The sequence below is a fragment of the Archocentrus centrarchus genome, chromosome 22 (genome assembly GCF_007364275.1).
Source record: "Archocentrus centrarchus isolate MPI-CPG fArcCen1 chromosome 22, fArcCen1, whole genome shotgun sequence".
Classification (NCBI taxonomy): domain Eukaryota; kingdom Metazoa; phylum Chordata; class Actinopteri; order Cichliformes; family Cichlidae; genus Archocentrus; species Archocentrus centrarchus.
Window position 1 is genome coordinate 13,506,151 of NC_044367.1, and position 13,270 is coordinate 13,519,420.

At 38.7% G+C, this 13,270-nt stretch overlaps 1 protein-coding gene across 1 annotated transcript in view; it reads left to right on the forward strand.

The window, feature by feature from the left end:
- myo6b (myosin VIb) overlaps positions 1–13,270 on the forward strand; it is a 40,623-nt gene that overhangs the window by 8,092 nt on the left and 19,261 nt on the right. The window contains exons 10-19 of the mRNA XM_030718589.1: positions 490–570; positions 2,837–2,845; positions 3,717–3,897; positions 6,234–6,378; positions 7,686–7,843; positions 8,135–8,226; positions 8,741–8,813; positions 10,344–10,471; positions 11,244–11,339; positions 13,072–13,242. Of these exons, the coding sequence (XP_030574449.1) occupies positions 490–570; positions 2,837–2,845; positions 3,717–3,897; positions 6,234–6,378; positions 7,686–7,843; positions 8,135–8,226; positions 8,741–8,813; positions 10,344–10,471; positions 11,244–11,339; positions 13,072–13,242 (1,134 nt within the window). The remainder of the gene's footprint in view (positions 1–489; positions 571–2,836; positions 2,846–3,716; positions 3,898–6,233; positions 6,379–7,685; positions 7,844–8,134; positions 8,227–8,740; positions 8,814–10,343; positions 10,472–11,243; positions 11,340–13,071; positions 13,243–13,270) is intronic.

A 13,270-nucleotide genomic window follows, 5' to 3' on the forward strand; every position in this document is an offset into this window, starting at 1 on the left:
TTGGCATTTCTGTGGAAGTCCGTTAGATGTCACATGAGGGTATTTTAGCGTTGTCTTTTTCCAAATCCAAGATATCCTTCCAAGTGAGATCAAAAGCCCCACAATAACATAATGCAATTATCAGCTCAGTAGGGGCTACTGTAAGTCAGAGAGTATCGAAGTGTTTACCATGGCTTTTATTTTGCTCTGAATACTCTACAAAACAATGCTTAACAGAACAACAAGCATCTCAAGCTGTTTCCTTAGATGTTTATCATTATATCAAGTCCCTGAGGCAACACTCGCATCAACAGAAGCAATTACTTCATACAATCCACTACTAGTCAGCTGTGGAGCAATACTTGGAGACAGCAGAGTAAATCTTTTCAGTGATGAAAATCAATATAAACATCCTCAGTAGATTTGCCACCAGGAGTAAATTGAATTTACCAAAGTACTAATTATGTTAAAATGTTTCTAAGTTGTTTTTTTTTTTTTTTTTTGTCGCAGTACCTGAACCGAGGATGCACCAGATATTTTGCCAGTAAGGACTCTGACAAACAAATCATGCAGAATCGCAAGAGTCCAGAGGTAATGTCCTGTCCTGTCCTGGCTTAATCCTTCTAGCCCAAAACATTTTTTTTAACTTAAGCTTAAAGTACTTTTATGATAAGAAACAAACATCAGCATACAACATATTTTAATGGAACACCTTTGAGATTTTTCTTTATAGATAGATATATATTGTGTTTCTACAATGATGAGAAATGCTAAAAACAAATCCTAGATTGTATCCAAGAAAGTAACCTGCCAGGGCAAAATGATATGCAGGAATTGGTTCATAGCAATATTTTATGCCAAGATATGTGAATTTTATGAATTATAAATAACATGAAAAAAGATCTCATTGTTGAAGAGATACTAATTTATATCATGGAAGAATTAGAGGTGTGACATGCTGGTCTCTTAGGGACTAATTATACATGTTCATTTCACTTCTTGTTTAGTAGGATGAAATGCTATTTATGATATTCAAAATGAGACAGTAATATACAAAAGCTTAATGAGAAAATGTATAGTTTTTAAATAACATTTCATTGAAATCACACTAAATCTTTTATTTAAAGGCTTTTATATGTTATTAGATTAGTGCAAAAGTCTCCAGCCACCTCTCATTTCTTTATACTTTGCTTTACTTTTTTTTTTATTTTGGGAAATGGATCAAGTGATTTATTGATACGTGCTAATATAAATAGAAAAGCTATATATAAGGCAAAAACAGATTTCAGTTCTGTTACAATGCATTTCTAACAAGCTTGAAAGTCGATATGACTGTCTTCATTCTTCACCTGAACTCTCTGAGGCAGCTTTCTTGTTTTTAAGTAGTCTTCAGGAATAATTCTTCTTGAAGGACATCCAGAAGCTCTTCTTTGGATATTGGCTGCCTTTTGTTCTGTTCTCTATCGAGTTGATCCCACACTGCTTCAGTAACGTTGAGGACCGGGCTCTGTGGAGGCCAATCCATGACTGATAGTGTTCCATTGTATGTTCTTCTATCCAGGCGTGCTTTTACTGCATTGGCAGTGTGTTGTCATGCTGAAAAATTTAACTGCTGCCAATCAGACACTTTTAAATTATGTGATGGTACTTTTCTGCATTCATAATTCTGTCAATTTTGATCACATCAGCAGGACCGCTGGCTGAAATGCAGCCCCAAACTACAACAGAGCCTCCACCATGTTTTACAGATGGCTGTAGACACTCACTGTGGTATCTCTCTCCTGACCTCCTCCATGCATATTGATAACATTTGAAAATAAACTGTTTCAACTTTGGATGCATCACTCCATATGGCCTGCTGCCACTGATTTTCAGTCCAGTTCTTGTGTACTTTGGCATATCTCAGCCTTTTCTTCCTGTTTCCCTTCCTTAACAATATGTTCTTGACAGCCACCCTTCCACTGAGACCATTTCTGATGAGGCTTCACTGAACAGTAGATGAATCAACTGAAGGGCCAGTTCCATCTCTCAGGTCCTGTGTCAGGTCTTTGCTGGAATTTTTCCTATTTCTAAAGGACATGACTTTCAGATATTGTTCATCTGCTGCAGATAGATGCAGCAGATCCAGAGCCCTCAATTTTTTTTTTTAAGGACATAATGCACGCTGTGCCAAGATATGCCAAATCTTTGGCTAACATCTCTTTGGGAATCACCTTGTTGGTGCAAAAATTCTGTTTGATGTCTGCCAGTCTGTGTTATCTTTGGTATTTTGTACAGGTTCAACTGAAGAAATGTGAACAAACTATGTGTTTTTGCAACAAGCTGCTAGTAACAAAGTGCTTAAATATACAATTTAAAATAGATTTTTTTGATAAGTTGTCTGTTATGTGTAGACACAATTCTGGTTCATCCCTTGAGTTATGTGCCTTTTTTCATGCTTGAATGATTTATTGGTTAGTAATACGTGGCATAATAACAAAAAAACATCCCCCTGACAAGGGTCAGGTACAAGGACTAAACTGAAAATGAGTGAAAAGCAGCAAAGAAAAAATACAAACTCTGAAAGACCTTCAGAAAATCTGGAGAACTATTTCTCAACACCAATTTAGAAAATTACAAAAAAGTAAGGCTCCTTGGAAACTAAATAGAAAGAAATGAGGGGTGGCTCCAAACTTGTGCAGTAATATGTTATTTACATGTTTGCAGTAGTTTGTACAAAATCTGCAATGTTACTATTTGAATGATGAAAGTCGAGTGAGCTCTGTGGTTGTAAGGAAAAGTTTGTGTCACTAATATGTTGCTAATTAAATCATTGTATATTTGTTTGTTCCCACCACATGTCTCTGTATGATTGTAGGACAATAAGGTGATGTTTCTTTTCTGTTCAGGGATGTGTGCTTCCTGCTCTTTTTCCTATAGGTTTCCTAAACTGACACTGTCTGGTTTTACATGCTGCTGTCTGTAGTTCCAACAGGAAACATGAGTGCATGCTTCCTCTTCTCTGCACGTGCATGCCTGTTTTGGATTTGCTTTGGTGCAGGTGGTGCTTAAATAGAAGCAAATAAACACTTCTGCCAGTCATACAGTGCAGGGCAGCATAATTACTGTATGTTTTCCAAAGTAGTACAATCAAGATTTTATTTTGAAGGATTTTTAAAATTAATCTTAATAAAACGTGAAAAATGAAAAACATTCTGTTCCCACCACTCAGCCTGTGTTTCTTATATTATACAGTATAATCAGGACTCCAAATTTAGTCATAACTGTGCAGCCTTTGTTAATTATTACTTTGCAAATAATCTCCAGTTTTTATTCTTAGTGATTTCTAATAAGTTCTACTTCACGAATGTTTCACACTGTATTCCTGGGTTTTCTGCTTTATTCAGTTGTTAAAACATGAGACAAACCTACTGTAGCACAGCAGCCCTGGTTTCAAAGGATGGTCTGCTTCCTGTGTGCTGCTGGTGAAGGGTCTTTTAACATACTATTCTAAAATGCTTTGGTTTGGTCTGTATCACCTCACACATGTCTGACTTTCCATTTAGTGGGGGCTCTTGGGTCTAGTTCAGTTCTAAATCAGATTTACTCATTGCATAACAATAATTTAATGAAACTTCTAGAACATAGATTCCATTCACAAATTATTATGTCATTATGTCTGAGTAAATCTTGATTTGAACTGATGTTTTAAACATTGCCTGTCAGTTTATGGTTTCTAACTCTTGTGTCTTTTGCAGCATGTAAAGATGGGTGCTCTGAAGGACCCTCTTCTTGATGACCACGGTGACTTTAACAGGATGTGCGAGGCCATGAAGAAGATTGGTTTGAATGACACTGAGAAGCTGGACCTGTTCAGGGTTGTCTCTGGTGTTCTGCATCTGGGCAACATTGGTTTTGAAGAAACAGGGAGCTCTTCAGGTTAGATACAGTTTATTTATTTATTTTTTCAGGATTTGTCATTTTGATGATGCAACATCTTTTTAGCTGTAGCTTTTTTTTGTTTGTTTAATGTTCTTGTTTATCTTGTCAGTCACAGTAGCTCTCACTGTTCACGCAAACCACCAGCATCATCCATTTTTTTAATGCTTTTCTATTTCCTCTACTTCACAGGATTTTTTACATTTCAAAATATGCCATTAACTTAATAAGCAGCCCATAGTAATGAGCAAAACAAATCAATATCAATTTACTTTTTCATTAAATTGTAGCACATGGAATCCAATAGTTTTCTTATTAAATGTGGAGTTTTAAGAAAAGTATCACCACAGATTAGTCTGAAGTGTTGATGAAAAAGACCATCTGTTACCTCAGTAACTACAAGCTCTCGTTTTATTTATTTTTTGCTCATTCCTTCTCCTTCTGTGTCTATAATTAAAGTCTCTGTGGAGTAAGTAAGTATACTGTCAAACTCTTCTGGAGGCCCAGTTTCTCCCTCACCGCATTATAGTTCTCACTAACACAAACTGCTTGTTAGACCACTTATTCATGCAAGGTGCTACTATAAACCAAATACCAAAAAAGTTGGGATGCTGTGTAAAATGTAAATAAAAACAGAATGCAATGATTTGCAAATCTCATAAAGCCATATTTTATTCACAGTAAAAGAAGTAAATATGTTTAAATTCAGACGTTTTACTATTTCATGAAAAATATGAGTTCATTTAGAACTTGATGGCAGCAATACATTTCAAAAAAGGGCCATGTTTACCGCTGTGCAGCAGCTGCTCTTCATTTAACAACAGTCCATAAACATGTGAGAACTGAGGAGAGCAGCTGCTGGACTTTTGGGAGAGGAATGTTGTCTCATTTTTGTCTGATAGAGGATTCTAGCTGCTCAGCAGTTCTGGGTCTTCATTTTTTTTTTTTCATGATGAGCCAAATGGTTTTAATTGGTGAAAGATCTGGACTGCAGATCTCTCCTCTTTAGACCAGAAGATGCAGTGTCCATGTTTTCCAAAAATAATTTCAAATTTTAATTTGTCTGACCACAGAACAGTTTTCTACTTACCTCAGTCCATTTTAAATGAACTTTGGCACAGAGAAAATAGCAGCATTTCTGGATCATGTTCACATGTGGCTTTTTCTTTGGATAACAGAGCTTTAACCTTCATTTGTGGATGGCACAAAGAACTGTGTTCACAGACTGTGATTTCTGTGTGTGTTCCTGAGTCCAAGCAATGACTGAATCAGGCCTATTTTTTAATCCAGTGCTCCCTGAGGGCCTGAAGATCATGGGCATCCAGTATTGCTTTTTGGCCTTGTCCCTTGTGCACAGAGATTTCTCCAGATTCTCTGAATATTTTGATAATATAATGTTTATACATGATGAGATAGTTAAATTCTTTGCAATTTAAGGTTGAGGAACATCCATCCATCCATTTTCTTCCGCTTATCCCGGGCTGGGTGGCAGGGGCAGCAGCCTAAGCAGAGAAGCCCAGGCCTCCCTCTCTCCAGCCACCTCCACCAGCTCATCTGGAGGGACCCTCAAGGCCTTCCCAGGCCAGCCAAGAGATATAATCTCTCCAGCTTGTCCTGAGTCTGCCCCGGGGCCTTCTCACAGTAGGACATGCCCAGAACACCTCACACAAGAGGCGCCCAGGAGGCATCCTAGTCAAATGCCCGAACCACCTCAACTGGCTCGTTTTCCATGTGGAGGAGCAGCGGCTCTACATTGAGCCCCTCCCGAATGGCTGCGCTCCTCACTGTATCTGCTGGAACATTATTTTGAAATAGTTCCATAATTTTTAGATGCAGTTTTTTGCAGACTGGTGAACCTCTGCCCATCTTTACTTTGGAGGAACCTAATTAGTTATAAAATGTTTCTTTTTAATTCTGCGTACTTTTCCAGCCTTTTGTTACTGTCTCAACTTTTTTGAGACGTGTTTCTAAATGAACTGATATTTTTCTCAGAATGGTACATTGCCTCAGTTTAAACATTTGATATGTTTTATTGTGAATAAAATATGCCCTGAGATTTGCATATCATTGCATTCTGTTTTTGCATATGCTTTGCACAGGGTCCCAATTTCTTTGGAATTGAGTTTATACTACCTGACTTAGTTTGGTTCCAAAAACTTGACTGTATGTATTCAGCTGTACTAAAAAATGAACAAAACCTCTGATAAATCTCTGAAATTTAAGTCTTAATATTTCCAGTTAGCAGGGAGTATGGTGACATAGAGAAGAAGTGTCTTGCAGCAGAACCACAGCTTGCTGTGCTTTTTAATGCTTATGTGTGCTGTTATTTGCTTTAGGTGGTTGTGTCCTAAAGAATCAGTCAAACCAGACTCTTCAGTATTGCGCTGATCTGTTGGGCCTGGATCAGGATGACCTGCGCGTCAGCCTCACAACAAGGATCATGCTCACTACAGCAGGGGGCGCCAAAGGAACAGTTATCAAGTAAGAAGAACGGGACAGCTTTGATCTTCTTTTGAAAATGTTTGTTTCGAGATAACGCTCGTTTTTTCTAGGAAACCACAGTCACTGTTAACTGTCAAACAGCCAGTCTGACCTCACTGAACTTACTGAAGACATATACTGCAGAAAAAATAATCTTGGTCAGAGTATACTACCAGACTAGAATTTAAATAAGACATGGACAGTGGTTAGGCAGATTTTGCTCTACTTAATCCTGGCACTGAACAAAGCTTGTTGTAATTAATATAACTACTAAGTCAGTTACATCTTATGCATCTTCTCTATTTGATTATAAGAGTGACACAAATGTATTTTATCTATTTAAACTACTTCTGCATGATTTGTGATTTCTGTCAGGTCAAAGAGAGCATGTTCAGAGTAGAATATGGCATTGGCCCTACTTTTGTGTAATTTTTGTGATGATGTGGTGTTGGAGTGGTGGGGCCAGGTTTGGTAGATTAATATTTCAGGAGGGCCAGATGCTGGCCTGGCCTGGAAGTATTTTCTCCACATAAATAATGCAGTCTGTATCTGAGGAGGCAGGGAGGGGAGCATGGCTGCAGTACAGTACAAGCCTGGGTGTCAAGGGAGCAGGTGGAGATAAGGGGGTAGGGAGGGGGCTTTGTCATTAAGCCTCAGACAAATCCACCCTGCCTCTGTGAGGTTGAGGATAACAGAGGGGGCGGCGAATGCACTGGTGTGTGCATGAAACATTGCACCAGATAAAAATGCCTGTCACTGAGATAAATTGTAAGGATCTCATGTATTTTTACTGCATTTAAGTTCCTGGCACTCTGGCTGAATAGCCTACCTTAGTATAGGTGGGCTATTACTGTTTGTAATGGACCAGGGCTTTTTGGAGGGCTTGGTGTGCTGAATATCAAAAGAAAATAGTGGGCAAAGATACAGCAAAAGTGAGACCTCTTTATTTTAAATTAATCTTCTTTCCAGCTGGGACTGCCGAGTTGAACTCCTGGCCACTGTGGAGCTGCACTTTGTCATCAGTCACCTGTTTAAATATTTAAAGCAAAAGTTTAAGTTCAAGGTTCAGGTTTTAATTTTAATACTTTGTCTTTGGCCCAGAAACCCTCATTTTTTAAGAATAAGGTGAAACAGAAGCTGGAATGGAACTGTGCAGCAAAAAGTGTCACATCACCACCACAAAACTTTTTCTGCCACATGATAACTGGGTTTAATTATCAAAAAATAAAAGAGGGAGGTTTAATAAGACACAAGTATGTCCCAGTTTTGGACTGTGTGTCAATGCCCCACTTTGTGTCTCTCTCCAGGGTGCCTCTAAAGGTGGAGCAAGCAAACAATGCCCGCGATGCTCTGGCCAAGGCAGTGTACAGCCGTCTGTTCGATCACGTGGTCAAACGAGTGAACCAGTGCTTCCCTTTTGAGACCTCCTCTAACTTCATTGGAGTGTTGGACATTGCTGGTTTTGGTAATATTTACAGATAGTGTTCAATACAAAGTTTATCCAAAAAAATTCAAAATTTAATGTAATTTGCTCCTGTCTAGGTTTCCTTTTTTCTGATGACTGTCTTTATCTGTGCAGCAGTTTCAATTGAAATACTATATTCACACACACACACACACACACACACACCAGGGCCTTTTCTTTTGCCACTCGACATAAACAAATTACGATTAAAACAAGCTTTACAATTTTTTTTTTTCTTAATTAATTAATTAAAAGCTATGTTTTCTGTTTCTTCTGTTTATTTCTTCTCAGAGTATTTTGAGCATAACAGCTTCGAGCAGTTCTGTATCAATTACTGCAATGAGAAGCTGCAGCAATTCTTCAATGAGCGTATTCTCAAGGAGGTGGGTGAGCCCTGGGTGAATTAAGGTGATTTGGGCTGGTTTACTTCTTTATCCTGGGAAACCTGCCATATCATGTCACTGATAAGCCAAACTTACTGACTCTTTCATGAGGCAGGTGGAAGTTGTTGGCATGCTAAGCTTTTCTTTTGTTTCGTTCTCTGTTTTCTCACTTTTATCCTCCCCCCAAATCTCTCTAATGCAGTCTCTCATTAGAATACTAATTTCTCAAGGGACTCGATAAGGCGTGTTTCTCTCCTGTGATCTCTTAACGTTGTTCTCTTCCAAGGTCTCCAATTAATGTGCCACAATTCTGGCCTCTTTCTCATTACTTGAATCGCATGTTGTTGGTTTGATGTTTCTATTTGTTGTTGGGTTTTTTGGGGGGTTGGAGTGTGTGTGTGGGTGGGGGGGTGGCGTGGACAATGTTATAAGGCCACTCAAAAAATCTAAATGAAATTTTATAAAATAGTTTCAAGTGTTGTTTTCAATCAAATATCGGGTCATGTTTTTACAGGAGCAAGAGCTCTATCAAAAGGAAGGGCTGGGCGTGAATGAAGTGCATTATGTTGACAACCAGGACTGCATAGGTAAGTCTATGCCAGTTTCTTTCCTTTGAGCACATCTCCTCATGAAACTGATAAAATGGCTGACTTCAGCTGCTTTCAAATGACCAAAATCAAACCTATATGTGTGTAAGTGGATGTGTAACAATATCTACAGACCAGCAAGGAAAAACTTGAAAGCTCAACCCCTACTGTGAAGGGACATGGTGGCTCTGTTAAGCTGTGGGGACATTTTGATGACAGGTTTTAGATCCATTTGTTCCCTTACAGGAAAGGGTGACTGCCAGAAACAGTACAAAGATGTTGTTGCAAGGTGAACTTTATCCTATGATGAAGCATTTCTAACAACAACACCAAATGAGGGAATATTTTTTGGAAGAATGGTGTACCGTCCCTCCAGTGACTCGCAGAATCAATGCCAAGAAGCAAACCTTACTAAGACACTTTATGTTGTTTTTTTTTCCCCTTTAATTTGTCACCTGGTGTGTACCTTGGATGGTGATCGTAAGTGAAAAGAGGTCGATGGACTGACACTCTGGGGCATCATAACTGTAAAGTCTTGCCTTTGAGAACTTGCGCTGCAAAATGCAAAATGTACCGAGATTGATGTGACTGTCTGTAGAGCCCACACACCACAAATGTACCGAGGTTAGTTCAAGTGTAACATCGGCTCACCCACATGACATTAATTTGGGTCATTCCTCTGGGCTTCACGTCAGGGCAGCAAAAATACACCTGTCACGGGGACAAAAATACCGACTTCTCATTATCCTCAGAGCTGGCACATCCGTGTGTCTGAAGGGAGCGAGCGCGATGAGTATTTGTGGGTTTCATGGCCTCTATTGTGCTATGAGAAGCCGGCGAAATGATAGCCCCCTTGTTGTTGTTGTTGCTCGAATGAACGTCCTCCGACGAATCCTCGAATTAATGGGATGAAGTAGTCAGTGTATCAATGTGAAGAGTTTGATTTGTATTTCAAAGGCTGTGATTATTCAGGGGCGAGGTTAACTGACAGCCGTGAATAACATTTATGACTTGCAAATGACCGTTTGGGTTGGCCATTAATTCACTCATCAATCTTCAGGATTTATGCACAGGTGCTTGTTCATGCAAATTTTTTTTTTCAGAGGTCCTTGGCCATTAGATTATTTTCCAAACACAGGATGTCAAATGAATAATTCAGATATCTGGCTAAATGAGTATCCTGACGAACATATTTTGTGCTTTGAATATTCATCTCTAGAAATGAAAAGCAGTGGAAATTTCCAATAAATCTAGATTGAAAAACAGAACATTTAGTGATTTTCTAACTTGTATCATAATGTCTTTTGTGAGTCCCAAGTTATTCTGAGTGAATGGTCTTTATTGCTTCTAAAAGCATTTGAAACTCATGGATGAATGGATACTTGCTTTGAGGTGTTAAGACAAATTATTTTCAGTGCTTGTAAGGATATTAGAAATTCAGGGATTATTATTTACAAAATTCCTCTGTAGAGCAGGGCTTAATATTAATCACAATACTGTGGCTGATGAGTAGATATCTGGCTTTTCCAGATCTAGTGGAAGCAAAGCTGATGGGAATCCTGGACATTTTGGATGAGGAGAACCGTCTTCCGCAGCCCAGCGACCAACACTTTGCAGTGGCTGTTCACAGCAAGCATAAAGACCACTTCAGACTGACGGTCAGACTTCTCCCTCCATCCCCATCCTTTCCCTGTTTATTATTCTCTTTTGCCTTCTTTCTTTGCTTTTTCTCCGTTATTCTGCTATTTCTTTGTGTATTCCATTCTTTGTTACACTAGGAACATGTAACTGCGCATTGGTTTTATCATTGTGATCATTCTTATGCTTCCTGTTTGTTACAGCAGTTTGTGAATGACGCACAATCCTACTCCCTCCCTCTGTCGCTGTCTTTGCCGCAATTGTTTGTCACTACGCCTTCATTTCTGCAAGCATGAAATCCTTTTAAAAATGTAGCCTTGACACCAATTCAGGCTTAAGATAAGAGGAGGCTGGTTGTGGCCACGCTCTACAGAGGGGAGAGTTACTACTCAATTAAAAGACTGTTCTATACATTTAATAGAGTGAAGAAGTTAATCTAAATGCTTGAATATTTATGTTCTACAGTGTTCATGGGCTCTTTAAATAACGTTCATTTATTAATCCAATGCAAGTTAGTCCTTTTTTGAAGAAAAATTTATTTTTCGAGGCCTGTAAAGCTAAACAGAAATTTGGCATTTAAAAATCTCTCATCTAAGCCGTGTTACATAATGATAAAGATAAAGAAGATAAGAGCGAAAGTTTCAGTCTCCAGACTAGCTCTGAACACTCTGTACAGTAGTGGTGTGGACAAATAAAATTGTACTTTAGACATAAGGATGGATGGGCTTAGAGTGAAATCAATATATATGCGTTTTAGCACTGTGTGATTTGCTTTCATCCTCTCCATCTTAGGTTCCCAGAAAGTCAAAGTTGACCATTCACAGGAATCTCCGGGATGACGAGGGCTTTATCATCAGGCACTTTGCTGGAGCTGTCTGCTATGAAACAGTAATTGTTTAAACTTATTATTACATAAAGCTACTGGGGCTGAGATGTATTGACAAAATCCAATATTAAAATATTTTTCACCTCTATTTATACATAAGGTCCATAAGTATGTGGAAATTTACACTTTTTTTTTTGTAATTTTATCTCTTTGCACCACCATAGTGGATTTTAAATCCAGCAATCAAGATGTGATTGAAGTGCAGACTTTCATCTCTAATTCAAGGGATTTATCAGAAGTATTGCAGCAACTGCTTAGGAATTTCAGCTATTTTGATACACAGTTCCCCTTTTTCAGAGGCTCAAAAGTAATTGATGAGACCTGTTCCCTTGTTATTCCATAGCAAAATATACAGATAAAAGACCTGGAGGCAATTCCAAGTGTTGAACGTGCATTTGTTAGCTATTCAAATATGAGGTCCAAAAGAGATGTCTGTGCAAGTGCCGAGGCCATCACTAAGCCAAACCAGAATATACCTATCAGAGAGATAGTGGCCAAATCAACAGTCTGGTACATTCTGAAAGAAAAGGAACGCACTGCCCATTGAACAATACCAAAAGGCCTGAAAGACCACAGAGGACAACTAAAGTGCATGATGGCTGAATTATTTCCATGGTTAAGAAAAACAACGTCACAGCATCTAACCAAGTCAAGAACACTAAAGAAAGTCAAAGGTCTACAAACAAGTGACACTTTCATGAATGGAAATACAGAGGGTTTACAACAAGGTGCAAACCACTGTTTACACTCAAGAACAGGAAGGCCAGATTAGACTTTCCCAGAAAACATCTAAAAGAACCTGCACAGTTCTGGAAAATTCTTTGAACAGATGATCAACTTGCACCAGAATGATGGGAAGAGAAACATACGGAGAAGGAAAGGAAGCACTCATGATCTGAAGCATACCACATTATCTGTCAAACTTGCTCGAGGCAGTGTTATGTGGCATGGGCATTCATGGCTGCCAGTAGAACTCGGTCACTATAATTTAGTGATGATGTGACTGCTGATAGAAGCAGCAGGATGAATTGTGATGTGTACAGGGCTGTCCTCTCTGCTCAGTTTCAACTAAATGTTGCAAAACTGATTAAACAGCACTTCACAGTTCACATGGATAGTGACCTAAAACAAGCTGCAAAAGAAACTCAAGAGTTTCTCAAGGCAAATAAGTTATATGTTCTTCGGTGAGCAACCCAACAGGGCAATCATTTTCATTTACTGAAGACAAAACTGAAGACACCAACAAACAAGCAGCAGCTAAACGTGGATGCTGTAAAGGCCTGGCAGAACAGCTCAAGGGAGGAAACAACATTTGGTGATGTCAGTGGGTTCAAGACTTCAAAGGATAAAAAAGTCATTGTATTTCAAGATATGCTAGTTTGCATTTTGAGCTTCCAAACATTTGGGGCAAAAAAACAAAAAAAAAACAACAAAAAAAGGCTATAATTTCTAAACAGTTAATGTAATACTTTTGCTGCACCCCTTGAATTAAAACTGAAAGTCTGCACTTCAATCACCTCCTGACTGATTTAAAATTCAGTGTGGTGGGACACAGAGGCTAAACTACAACGATCACAGTGATTTGATAACACAATTTTGTCCTATTAAAAAAGTTACAACAATAAGTTAATTCAATTTCATTGACACATTCTTTATTTGGTTTTGGAATCTGTTAATATGTATAAAGGGCTCCCGTGAATGTACATGTATGGATTTGTCTGTGTGTGCTCTCAGACTCGGTTTGTGGAGAAGAATAATGATGCCCTCCACATGTCCTTGGAAAGCTTAGTTTGTGAATCAAAAGACAAATTTGTTCGAGAGCTGTTTGAGAACTCCAGCACCACCAAGGACTCCAAACAGAAGGCGGGCAAGCTCAGCTTCATCAGCGTTGGGAACAAGTTCAAGGTCAGAGTGACTGTTAAAGGTAGTCTTT